Below are 14703 nucleotides of genomic sequence, written 5' to 3'. Positions count from 1 at the left end.
AATCACGTGGCACGAGATCTACAACAATAATATATACAAAAATTAGTCAAAAATATTTTCAATCTATTGACATAATGTAAATTTATCCTCCTTTTTACTTATTGAAATCTATGTTAATTTTTTATGTGATATTAATTTATTAGTTCATGTAAAATTAAAATAACATGTAAGCAATGACATCAAAAACAAAATACCCACCAAGTGTACTATACTCTGAGGTGATGGGACCTCACAATGTTGTTACGATTCTAAGAATAAATATTTAGCCCATTCATTTATCAACCTCAATATCGATATATAACTTTTTATTTCATATGGTTAATATACAAAAATCGTATGATAGGTCTATTTTATTGTCAATTATTTGTCTCTCTTTATGAACCAAAGAGATAGCTATTATCCCTACAAAATTCTCAAATTGTTAAAAAAGCTGACGATTCTTTAAATGATTTTTTTGGCTTCATACCTTTGTATAGATAACACAATTTCATCACGAGATAATTCATGATGAAATTTATATATATCAATCTTTTCTATATAATTTTGTTATTGTTATAATTTTTAAGTTTGATATTTCGAATTTGATTTTTAATTCTATAATATTGTTAGCAGAAGAGTATAAGTATAAAATACAATTGAACTCGATTTTTCTTATTAGAGCATAGTTTTATGGTAAAAAAATATATAAATACGAATTCATAACTTTATAATTTTATATGTAAAAACGCACAAAGAAATAAATACATAATAAATATAAATTCATAACTTTAAAATATAATAAATAACCTTAACAACCTAAAAAGTTGAGTGTAAAATTTATTGGTCACAATTATTGAAGTTTTGAACACGAGCTGTTTTTGGAAAAAAATTTATTTTAAAATGTTAATTTTAGAATTGATATCGACTTTAAGTGTCTATTAATATAATTTTTAAAAAGTATATTAAATTTAAAGGTTGGTTCATCTAAATAATTTCATATAAATAATATTTTATTTGTTTTTTAAAAAAACAATCTCTTTTCCTTTTTAGTTTATTTAAATTTTTTTGTAATATTTTAGTTTTAACTTTTCACGTGACGTATTTAAAGTCAAAAAATTAAAGAACAACTTTGTACAATTCATGTAACTTTTATTTAGAACCACAAACTTCAAAAATCTTCCTTATTTCCTTAAACTTCGTTTTAAGTTAAATTAAATTATTATTTTTTTAAAACGGAAAGAGTGTACTATATTTCGATCCTATACTTAGAAAAATAAACATATTATCATGAGTAACGAAGTTGATAAATTTAGCGGTGAAATAAGTATTTAGAACTAAAAGATTTAGAATTCTAAATTTTTTAAGTTACTAAAAAATAATTTAATATAAGTACTTAATAATTTTTTTCTATATTTCTACTATTTTTTAAGGTAGACATCCTTTTGGTCTTATTTGGTTTCTTGTTTTTATAAATATGGTTAAAAAATAAAGACGTGGATAGAAAGAAACATCATCTCGTGAACTCTCACCACACACAAAAAAAAATGATTAAAATATTTTTTATAAATAAATGAAATGAATAAAAAGGGCTGAATCGTCATATACCACTTGTCAAAATTGATGTACTATCTTCCAAAAATATGTGGACAACTTGATTTCTTGATCCCAATCTTCCAATCATGAACTTCAATCTTACATACTAACTTATGCCCGATTTATCGAGACAGATTCAGAATTTAAATTAAATTTGATAATAAAGTTAATTTATAGATGTGTATGTATAGCTTCACTCTTATTTTGTAAAGATAAATATATCGTTTTTAATAGATTTATGATTTAAGTGAAATATTTTCAAATAATATCTAACACAAATACAGTAGCAAAGATAGTCATACAAAAAATAATAAAACCACACACAAAAATAACAATTGAAATAATTCAATAACTACGCAATGGACACTATATATAACACAAAAATTCAAAAAATAATAAAAGTATAATATCTATATATATATATCAGACTACACTTAATTTATTAGTTATTTATCTACTTTTTGATATCTATATTTTCTATTTATAATCATGTCCTCGATAAGATTGACGTAATTTTTCTACTAACCCGTTGAAAGTCCAAAGGTGAAAGGAAAACGAACAAAAGATTACTCCAATAATAGATAATAAATAAGAAGAAAATTTCAATTTTAATTTTCTTATATTATTATAACACTAAATAAAAGTTGTTTTTCTTTTTTCTCCTTGTAGACTACTACTATATATATATAATCATTATCAACACAAATGAATTCCTCTTTCTATCATTTCCTCATCTTTTCTCTCTCTCTCTCTCTTCTTTTTCCTAAAGAGAGAGAATATAGGAAAAAATGTCTAGCAATGGGAAATTAATAGATGAAAATAAAGTGCCCTTATTAGATTATGTTTCAACAAATAATATTAATTATTTAGAACAAAATGATCAAAGTTTTGGTTTAAGATTTTGGATAGAAACAAAGAAGCTATGGCACATAGTTGGGCCAGCCATCTTTAGTAGAATAGTTTCTTATTCAATGTTTGTTATCACTCAAGCTTTTGCTGGCCATCTTGGTGATCTTGAACTTGCAGCTATGTCCATTGCTAGTAATGTTGTTCTTGGTTTCGATTTCGGACTCATGGTATGTTGTGTTTTCTTTTTTTAATAACGTGTTTTTACTGAATCAATCAATCGACTGTGTTTTAATTATGTAGTTGATATGTGTGTATAGATGAATTTTCTTTGAAATATGTAAAAGTGTCAACTTCTTGCAACCTAAAAGAGATTCTTGGACCACTAATGTCTAGAAAATTCCAATATTTTCTTTTTATGTATTACATAAAAATAATGTTTTACGATATAATTTTGCAATAAAAGAGATTCAACTGAACCCTTTTTATTACGTGCAACTCTTCCCTTTTGGCGATTCTATTTTGCTTAGGATTGATATATAGTGATAATTGGTTGTTGTTACATGAGTTATGTACAATTTTTTTTATCATCGTACTTGTTAGGAATTTTATTAAACTCCTTTTATTACACATCGAAAAATGTTCAGCGGCTATTTTCATTAATATTTTAATTGAATCGGAAAAGAAAGTTTTTCATTGAAGTTATTCAAACTTTTTAACGAAATTTGTTTCCCACCAACACAAATTATAATAAGTATGATTAATAAAAATTATATTGTTATGCAGCTAGGTATGGCAAGTGCATTGGAAACACTATGTGGACAAGCATTTGGTGCTAAAAAATACTATATGTTAGGTGTATATTTGCAACGTTCATGGATAGTACTATTCTTATGTTGCATCATAATGTTACCAATATTTTTCTTTGCAACCCCAGTCTTGATATTTTTAGGGCAACCAAAAGATGTGGCACAACTCTCTGGAGTTGTAGTTTTAGCCTTTATACCATTACACTTTTGCTTTGCATTTCAATTTCCATTGCAAAGGTTCTTGCAAAGCCAATTGAAAAACAATGTGATTGCTTGGGCTAATTTTGTGGCATTTGTAGTCCATGTGTTGATAAGTTGGTTGATTGTGTACAAGTTTCAATTGGGAATTATTGGGACAACATTTACTTTGAATTTATCTTGGTGGTTGGTGTTTTTGGTGTTATTTTGTTATACTACTTGTGGTGGATGTCCACATTCTTGGAATGGATTTAGTATGGAGGCTTTTTCTGGACTTTGGGACTTCTTCAAACTTTCTGCTTCTTCTGGGGTCATGCTATGGTAACAATTTCTAACTTTGGTTAAATTTTGTAAATAGTAATAGTTACTATCACGGAGTTTCAGATTCCACGTGTGAAAGAACTCCAGAACATGTCATGGTTATGGAGTTTGGTATTTTGTGACATTGGCTATTTTTTTTAAACACAATGTCTAATAACTATCGTAACGGAGTTTCAAATTCCATGTGTGAATTTCAGGACATGTCATCAAATTTCACTTATGGAATTTGGAATTTTGTGACACTGGTTATTTTTTTTAAAAGACACTGTGACGGAGTTTCAAATTCTATTTGTGAATTTGATGACATGTCATGAAATTTCACTTATGGAGTTTGGAATTTTGTGACACTGGCTACTTTTTGAAAGACATAGTCTAATAATTATCGTGATGGAGTTTCAAATTCTATGTGTGAATTTGAGGACATCTCATGAAATCTCATTTATGGAGTTTGAAATTTTGTGACACTGGCTATTTTTTGAAAGACATAGTCTAATAATTACCGCGACGGAATTTCAAATTCCATGTGTGAATTTCAGGACATGTCCCGAAATTTCAGTTATGGAGTTTAGAATTTCGTGACACTTGCTATTTTTCATAGATAGAATCTAATAATCAATGAGATAAAGTTTCAAGTTCCACGTGTGAATTTCAGGACATATCATGAAATTTCACTTCTAGAGAGTTTAAAACTCTATGATAGTGACTATTTTTTTAAAAAAGACGCAATCAATTAATCAATATGGAGTTTCAAATTGAGAACTTCAAGATATGTCATGAAATTTCACTTTGAAATAAAAAAATCCTTATATATATATATAATTCAAATTTGATACGTCAAATTATCATAATTTATTTATTATGCTTAATGATTTTAATTTTTTTTTTCATTTTTGTGTAAATGGAACAGCTTGGAGAACTGGTACTACAAGGTGCTAATTGTGATGACTGGTAATTTGGAGAATGCTAAACTTGCTTTGGATGCATTATCCATCTGGTAATTCCCTTCGACTATTTCGTAAATCTATTTTTTTAGATTTTTTAAATTCTTATTAAAATTCTGGCTCTACTATTATTAACAACCATTCATTGTATATGGTTACGTTAATGACTATAACTATTAATGATAACACTAACAAATTTAAATTTAATATATGTACCCAAAAAAAAAGAAAAAACTTTTGTTATCTTGTCATTATTATTGTCTTTGACATTTATTGAATATTACTATCACAAATCTCGTGGTTCTATCAAAATCAAATTTAATGGCCAAGTAATTTTCAATTTGTCACATACAAGAACCTAATCACTTATTATTATTATTAATATAAAAAAGAATCAAATTTAATGGCCAAGTATTTTTCAACTTGTCACATACAAGAACATAATCACATTATTATTACAAAAAAAGAAAAGAAAATGACTAAGTTATTTTTTAAAAAAAAATTGTCCCACACAAAAATATTAATTCTGTATATATGTCATTATCTTATTTTAATTTTAATTTTAATTTTTGTAGCATGAGTATAAATGCCTGGGAATTGATGATTCCTCTTGGATTTTTTGCTGGAACTGGGTAAGTTCATTTTTTATTCTTCCATTTAAATAAATAAAAAAAAGTTTCATTTAAATAATTTATGAAAATATGTGGTTGTTATTGGTTACGTCTTACATTTTGATTGGGAAATAGGAAAAGACTTATAGCCATCATGATTCTGTTATATTTTTTATATATATAATTGCGAAACAGTGACAAATTCAGAATATTATGTAAATTTTAATTATTTAGCTATTAATTTATTTTTATTTATAACTATTTAAATTATTAAAGTCAAAATTAAAATTATTAAAAATTACTTAATTTTGAATTTTAATTTTTAAATTAATATTATTTTCGTAATCGAAATGTTAAACTGGCATCTGGCATAATTTTTAAATTAATGTTGTTGATAAGACAAGATCCACGACAATGATTTTGTCCAAAGTACACATGATTATTGAATGGTTACCTAATTAGGAGAAATAAATAAAATAAATAATAATTAAAAATAAATAAATGGAATGAGATTAAAAAATGTCATGTGAAATTAAATCATAATATCCTTGGCTAAAAAATTTCCCTACTAATATTAATATTTTGATCCAAAATACATATTTCATCTTGAAATGACAAAACTAGTATTTTATAGGACTAGAACACTACTAAAGAAGCATAAATTAACAATAAACAAATAAAATCAATAGCTAAACATCAAAATTTGTAGCTACATGGATTATTAAAAAAAATATGGTAACTACGACTAAGTTAGCATTTCTTTTAAAGTGAGATTTCGAATTTATAAACTTAAAATCCTAACTCCGCCTATACTTATGAATGAAGAAATTCATTGATCAGTTTCAAGCACGATTTTGACTATATGATGTGATCATCGTTTAAGTTTGTATATATCATATATATAGATGGATCCAAAATTTTTATAATACATTTATACATTTCATAATACACTTAATTGAATGATTTCTCTCACATACAATAATACGTTAATATATTTTTATGTCGAGAATACTGAATTCAGTTGAACCTGTTACGTTACGCAGAGTAAGAGTAGCAAATGAGTTGGGATCTGGAAATGGAAGAGGGGCAAAATTTGCAACAGCAGTAGCAGTGATACAATCAACAGTGATTGGATTATTCTTTTGGATTTTGATCATATTTTTCCACAATGAATTTGCCCTAATTTTCTCAACTAGCAAACCTGTTCTTGAAGCTGTTCATAAACTAGCTATTCTATTAGCTTTCACTGTTTTACTCAACAGTGTTCAACCTATTCTCTCAGGTAAATTTTATAAAATTTTGACGCTATTTTATTGTTATTCTTTTTTGGTTCATTTTAAAGTTATGTGATCAGAGGCGAATTTAAGATTATATTATGAGGAAAGGGGTGCAATTTACGAATCTGATGTAGATAGTCGAATCCTTATGACGTATAGGTCACATGAAGGTTACAACTTTACTACCCCACTGACTTTAGATTATGTGTCCCTGATGATATTAAGTGGTATCAGACTATGTTATACGAGTTTGACTGAATTCATTACCTTTAGATCTAAATTATATTTAAGGGCGTGGAAGGGATTAAAGTTATGTTAGTTAAATCGGTGATCGGATTTAGGATTATGTCCGGCAAGTTCGATTGAAATACTTGATGAAAGGGATGCCATGATTTTTCTTACCGCTTGAACATATGACTTATAGATTTTGCTTGTGACGATAATCAACTGAATTTATTACCTTTATATCGAATTACCTATAGGGGGTGGAAGGGATTAAATTGTATACATGAATTGAATCATACTCGTTCAAAGAAATTATGAATTTATTAACAATTTTTATGTCTATTGTCTTGATTTAATTTTTATTTCTTTCAATTTATTTTTGGATATTAACAGGGGTTGCTGTTGGATCTGGATGGCAAGCATATGTAGCATATATAAATTTGGGCTGTTATTATTTAATTGGAGTCCCTTTGGGCTTCATTATGGGCTGGGGTTTCCACTATGGTGTCATGGTATGTTCCCCATATACCCTTTAACGTATTGATGTGCGTTATTTAAGCCGAAATATGTCTTACGAGGTAGGGATAAGGTCAACATATGTTTCGACCCTTTCTAGACTCACACTATGAAACTACACTGAATATGTTGTCGTTGTACGAAATTCTTTCTACAAATGATTTTTGTGTTGCATAAATTTGTAAATATGGACTTGAAGTTTTTGAAAGTGAAACTTCTAAAATTTGAATATTTTTTTCATTATTAAATTTTATCTAGAAATTAAATGTGAATTTAAGCTAATGTGAAATGTTTTTTTTTATTTTGTTTTATAGGGAATATGGGCTGGAATGATCTTTGGTGGAACTGCAATTCAGACTTTGATATTGGCTATAATCACAATTAGATGTGATTGGACTAAAGAGGTAACATTTTCTTTTTCTCTAAACTTCTCGTTCGACGCAAAAGTAAGGATCTGACTAATTCTAATTCACATTAAAAAATTTTACTTTATCGTGAGTAAGAACATTCTCTACAACCCTTCAAGTACCTATCGACACAAGCATATGATGTTTAAGTGTGAATAGAGTTCAAAGACACCTTACCTTGTTCTTTCGACGTATAGATATAGTTATTTTTAAACGATCTAAACGTAAAAATAATATTTTTGTTCGAAATGCAGGCAGAGAAGGCTTCAATGCATGTAAGGAAATGGGACAATGTTGATCACTTGACTTCATAGAATTAGCGATGAATTTTGCTAAGTATTATGATGACGAAAAATATAACAAGAATATTGAATATTTTTATCTCGAAAATTTGTGCATTAATTTAATTTTCAGTCTAATCAAGCTAGTTGTAATTTTTCTTTTCTACACAGAAGTGTTCTAATATATGTATAAACTTAATGAAGTTAATTGATGATATGTATTTTTTGTATGTTAGAAATGTAAACATAGAAATTGATGGACTTTGATCTTATGAAATAGTTGAAAGATTTCAGGTTCGAGCCATTATTATGTTTATTTTTTTTGAGAAGCAAACAAAATTTATTCTAAAACACTTACGAGTTGTCTAAACATTCGTTTTAAATAGGGAAAGAAAAATAAAATTATGAGAACTCGTCAAATGGTCACGGTCTAGTAAGCATTGATATTTTACAGATGCTATTGAAAATCGTCATTAATCAATCAAGCGAAGTCTTAGGGCTTTTGGACATCAATATTAAGGCCCAATAAGTTCCCACACCATTTGGGCCTTTTTCCACAATGGTTAAGGATTACTTTATAAAAATAGTCAAAAATATAGAAAAAATGGTCAAAATATAAAGTGGTCATATTTGACAACTTCTCAAATCTTGATCTAGTAAAACTATGTACCAATTTTATATTCTTAATTGGAAAATGTCAACAAAATTATTTTATTAATTCTTGTTTGGCAACTTCACAAATCTTGATTACTTGTCCTAATTAATAATTCTTTCTAGTAATTATCCTTTATGTTTAAATTCAACCTTTTGACTTTTGAGGTACAGAAATAAATTATATTTTTTTCTTTATTCCTTAATTAATTAATTGGTTTTCCTAAGTTATTTTAGAGTCAGTAAGAGAGGAAAAGGAATATTTGTTTGTTTGTTATTAAAAAAAGAAATAGTTAGTTGTACTGGGAATCTAGAGACATCAAGTTGTGCAGTGTTATTTATTTATTAATTTCTGATAATTATTAGTATAATCATTAATTTTAGAAAATATTATGTTCCTTCTAATCGGTAATAGGTATTAAATAATTTTATTTATCTATATTAGGATAAATCGAAAGAAATCGCCTATTACAAGTAATAGGTGTAAGTGATTTTGTTCGTCAAATTTAGGTTAGATATGCAAATAAATATCGCCTAGTTTTTTTTTTAATCTCTGTTCATATTTAAATTTATGTATTTTATCAATTTTAATAGCCACTTATATTATTAATTTTTTTGGGTAAGTACCAGAGTAATATTTAACTCGCTTTGACACAAAATCTGATTGATATAAATCATAACACAAGTCGGAAAAGTGTTTTTTTTTATATTATAAGGTGCTATATGCTAAACATTTTGAGCAATTGGACCATATTAATATGTACTTCAATAGTACACTAGGTTTTCATAATATAATCGGACTAAATGTACAATTGCAAATATATAGTAACTAATGTCTCAATCATGACAAATAAATAAACTTCCTCTTTCACAAATTTATACAATATATGCACATTATGCTACCAAGACTTCTATTTTTTTTCCTTTAAGAAAATCAAGTCGGTCACAATATTATATTTTAATAAAAAAAACAAAGTAGGTCACAATATTATATTATGATGAATATAAAATTTAAAGATGACACGATGTATATTAGTCGAAGCAATGTCTAGAGACACACCACCCTGACATAATTCAAAAAAGTATATGCATATGTACACTATCGCTTTTTGCGGCGCTAATTTATGTAAAGGCTTAAAAATCTTTTTACTAAATCGAATTTTTTTTTAAAAATTCGATTCAATAAATATCTAACATTGTAACTTTGCTAACATACCATCACTACTAGTTGATCATTTCATTCTATAAAGATTTTCTTGAAATATACAAATAAAATGAAATGTTTATATGTAGAGACAAATCAATAAATTAATTCAGATTATTTTTTTTACATAAAAAAATTAAATATATTTTTTGTAAAAGACAAAGTTCTTCCAACGGTAAAAACGTCAAGGGGACCATGTTGTTCCAATAGTAGAAACAATTCCCATGCAATAATATAATATAATACACTGACAAAAACATTCTCTTTATAAAGTGGCAATTTAACGGTTCATTTTTTCATCATTTCTCCATGCACATATATAATTTAGAATGGAAAATTCATCAAGAAAGTAATTACATGTATACTTTAACCTTTTTCATAAAATAAATATTTGATGTTACGTATGGATGAAAGTTTTGATTATTCGAAATAAGTAGATAAATGATAAAGTAGATTCAGAAAGGGTCCTAGAGACCGACCAAGACTCTTGATTAAGTCGATATTCATCTACGAGGCACACTTACTCTCTTGCCGCACCCTTCTTCACCCATTCACACGTATCAAACTTAATCACTCTTTGAATTTAGAAAATAAAATTTCTTCACGCGATTAAACTTAACCGTAGATTTTCTTTCATAAACTTTTGCTTCATTTTATTATTCTAAAATCGAACACAAGTTAACTACAATGTCATAGCGAAAACCATGAAATATAATCAAAATTCCAAATTGGTATACACCTACCATATATTATATACACAAAAATGTTTGTGGGAACATACAAAAAAACATTTTCTAATAAATTGTTACACATATAACCAAAAAATAAAAAACATTCGATTTTTTTTATTTATTCAATTTCTTCCTTTAACAATCATAAGAGGTAAACTGTTCATCTCATATCTCCCGGACGAAAACTGAACCGTGTCACCAAATTTCATGACTCGATTATTAAATCGAGCTGATTCGCTCGATTTTTCAAACGTAATTAACTTACGTTTTGAAAAATCGACTTTCAAATCATTAATTTTTAAGCTCAATTCAGATACTGAACACCATAATAGCTCCGTCGATGGCTTTTTAATCGAAAATAAAATCGATAATCTCTCTTTACATTCTTCTAATCTCTTCAAAATAAAACTCAACTCAACCGAATCACCGAAACTCAAACAACTGAGCCGTTCGTTGAACTCACTGAGCCGGATTAACAACTCGTTCACCGTCGATAAGTAATCGGAGTTCAATAATCCGATCACTTCGTAGAGCAATTTGTTGCCGTCGAGTAGAAGCGAATCAGGTAATTTTACTGTTTCTTCGATCAATTGAACTAACGAATCGACGTCTCTGATTAGATCTGAGTTTAAGAAGGTGGAGATTTTTTCATCTGTGTTATACGTAGAAGACGAAGAGAGAAAATAGCCTAAAATTCTGGAAGTGTAGAGTAGAGATTCGATGTATCTGGAGTAAAATCGGATCCAGGCGGAGATTGTGAATCTGGATGCGGTAGCGCCGTCGCGGAAGGCGGAGAGTTTGAGGTAGTTACGTCCGCCGGTAGACGGAAATACAGAGAGTTGATCTAGTAATATGAACGGTCCGCGTTTGATGATCTGATGTATGATCAGAAGGCATTTGAGTGCGACGGTTGAATCGCCGGTACGGTGGAGTCGGTCCATGATTATGACGATAAGTGAAGAAGCGGTGGCGCGTGAGCTGTCACCGAGGGTGAGAAGGGAGGAGATGTGGTGGTCGTCGGGTGGTGATGACGGCGCGTGAGTGGTGGCGCGGAGGACGGCGAGGTGGAGGGAGAAACTGCTTGGTTTAGAGATGAAAGCTGCTTTGGATTGTGAAGCTTTGTCTTTAATGGCGCCGATGAGATCTCTGAGAGTTGTTATTTTTTTTCCCATTTGATGGAGAAAGAGAAAGAAGTTGAGTGGAGACAAATGAGAAAAAATGATGGAGAAAATAAATAGTTTGTATTATATTAGGACCATATTATATAGTTTACAATTATAATTTTGTCAACTTTTTTACACTCAAAAGATTAGTTTATATAGTTTCCAAATATAATATTATTATATGTTATTGTATCAAGAAGATACATAAAGTAGTATTACATTTGTTTTTGGGAAAAAATATATTCGTATGGAATGTTTATATCAAATTAATGTATACATATATATATATGTATTGACTTGGTGTAAACACCTGATTCGAGTAAGTTTTACCCATTTGTTTTGTTATTATCATATATGAACTATCACCTATTCATTGGAACATAATTTAAAATCAATTAAATCAAATGTGTGAGTATAATTGTCAAGAAAACATCGGATAATTTAAGCTTTCATAAAATTTTATCTATTGTTAAATATTTTTGATAGATAGTAGTTGACACTTAAGAAAACTCACAAGAAATGATAATAAGTTTTTTTAAAAAAATTTATAATTAATATTTATATACAATAAAATTCTATAGGTTACAACTCTTTTCATGTTAATTTGATGAAAAAATATATATTAAAATATAAATAGTAATTTACATAATTTAACGCTTAAAATGAAAAATATGACACTTTATTTGGGACGGAAGGAGTACATTTAATTTGACCCCTTTTTTTTTGGTTTAATTTGAATCATTTTAAAGCTTGATAAATAGTAATTAATATAACGTGTTAAACGTCAACAATGAAAGTGCATGTTTTTATTCTACGATATTGTTAAACATGACAAATATTTAAGGAGAAAAAGAAAGTTTTGTTTTTATAGTTCGAATAAATCCTTGTTTAAGGTTGTAAATATTATGGTTTCAAAAGGTTACATACAGTATATAAGATATTATAAATATTATTGGGACCATATTATAATTTTGTTAACTTTATAGTAATGGTAATGGTTTATACTTTTATATGGAAATAATTAATGGACAAAACGCAAAATAATCCCTTTTGCTAACTTGTTAACATATGAAAGGGATAATAATCTCTTCGTCCTCATTTAGTTATCATATTTTATTCTCTTCCATTTCAAATTAACTTGTTAACATATGAAAGAGTTAACTTATGACGTGTCAACTAGATAAAAAGATATATTTTAAAATATTAATCAAGACTTATAATTATTTAACTTTTAAATCCAGATTCATGCAGGTAAGTCCCCACATTCTGGGGTGGGGAGTGGGTGGGGTAGAGAGGATAAAACACTCCCTAACAAAAGGATTCCTACCTAAAAGGACTCGAACTCGAAACCTCTTTGTTAAGGATGAAAGAGTGCTTATTCCTCAACTTTTATTAATAGTGTTAGGGTTAAGTACATTCGATCTAATTATTTTTTTGTTTTTATTTGAACTATTTATCATCCCAGTACAAATAATTAAATATAACAAGTTAAATGTGAAACAATTAAAATGCATGCCTTATCTTCTATATATATATTTAAAAATGTTACATAAATTAGAATAGTGAAATATTATAAAGTCTTAAAGATATTTCCTTTTTTTCTTAAATGAAATGTCATTTTCTTATATACATACATATATATATATATATATATATATATATATATATAAAGAGTGTTAGATTGAACAATCTACGAAGATTAATTATGTGCACCTACTTTCTTATTATTCCTCTGGTGTTTTCTATTATTTTAATTTATTTATGAATAATTGTGTAAGCAAAAAAGATAAGAAACTTTGACTTTTCTCCTATTAAACTTTAGACAATGACCGTTTAAAAAAGTCATAAAGAATAATTACTTTGTTAATGAACAAATATAGTTTTTATTAACACGTTCAATAGGTAATTACGACTTGAAAACAAACTCGAATTCTAAATTTGAAATTTAATTTAGTATATATATATATATATATATTATGAACAAAATCTACTAAATTTTCAAAATATTGTCCTTATAATGTGTCCCTTTTTTTGGGATTTCTTTTAAGAAAATGTATAGTTTTTGAAAATATTTTATATACAATATTATATAATGTTATACCTTATGGAGAATATACTATTATACACATCATATAATAGTACGAAGTATATATATACATACACTCGCACGATTATATTCAAAATTAAATTTTGAACGTAATTTTTCCTCTTTATCATTTTTAACATTATAAGTCTTGCCTTTCAAAAAGATTGAAAGATTAATGTTATAATTAAAATTAGAAAATTACCGAACACAAAAAACTATAGAGTATAAATTATTTTAGACACTAATTAAATATTAGCAATTCCAGAAATTCTCATCTAATCAAGAAATGAAAGATAATTAGGTGTGAAATATTACGTATATAGTTCAGAACTTTACATGAAATATTATTTAAATAAAAATTATAATAATAATATATGATTCTAACCAAAAGCAATGAATACGTTCAAAACTTATTTCAATAAATTATGACGTATTGAGCAATGAGACAACATTGATGACATTAAAAATAAATTCATGGAAACATGTTCATCAAACCACAAACAATGATAAAGTAACATTAATGCAATTACATACTATCCCAAAAAATAAAAAAAAATAAATAGATACAAACAACTTCTATGGTTAAATAATAAAAAATTATCGTTAATTGAACAAAGTGATAAGTATATTATATATAGAAAGGTCTAATTATTACAAACGGAGTCGAGTACTAAAATTTTTCATCTTATTTCATTTAATTATAAAATCACACAGATTATTAAGCAATAGTTTGATGACGAATTTCTTAATTAATTTCAAACTTTTTTTTATATTTAAATATTTGAAGATGAAAACAGGAGACCATAAAAAAGAAATATATTTCAATATTTGACGATGTCAAAGTTAATTTAATATAGTGTACCC

The 14703-nt window shown here is 27.2% G+C and overlaps 2 protein-coding genes across 2 annotated transcripts; one reads left to right on the top strand and one right to left on the bottom strand.

Annotated features, from left to right (window-relative positions):
• Window positions 1-2016: 2016 nt before the first annotated feature.
• Window positions 2017-8301, top strand: LOC101265986 (protein DETOXIFICATION 27). Its single transcript, XM_004250080.5, has 8 exons — window positions 2017-2648; window positions 3205-3746; window positions 4654-4740; window positions 5263-5319; window positions 6342-6580; window positions 7194-7312; window positions 7631-7720; window positions 7978-8301. The coding sequence occupies exons 1-8, from the start codon at window positions 2361-2363 to the stop codon at window positions 8035-8037; spliced, it is 1482 nt and encodes a 493-aa protein (XP_004250128.1). The 5' UTR covers window positions 2017-2360; the 3' UTR covers window positions 8038-8301.
• A 2270-nt stretch (window positions 8302-10571) lies between these two features.
• Window positions 10572-11968, bottom strand: LOC101265698 (putative clathrin assembly protein At4g40080). The gene has a single exon (XM_004250079.5). It carries the CDS (start codon window positions 11760-11762, stop codon window positions 10713-10715), a length of 1050 nt encoding a protein of 349 aa, XP_004250127.1. The 5' UTR covers window positions 11763-11968; the 3' UTR covers window positions 10572-10712.
• Window positions 11969-14703: the final 2735 nt, after the last annotated feature.

Source organism: Solanum lycopersicum, chromosome 11 (genome assembly GCF_036512215.1).
Source record: "Solanum lycopersicum chromosome 11, SLM_r2.1".
NCBI classification, from domain to species: Eukaryota; Viridiplantae; Streptophyta; class Magnoliopsida; order Solanales; family Solanaceae; genus Solanum; species Solanum lycopersicum.
Note: the sequence above shows the minus strand (reverse complement) of the source record. Positions and strands in the feature narration are given on the sequence as shown.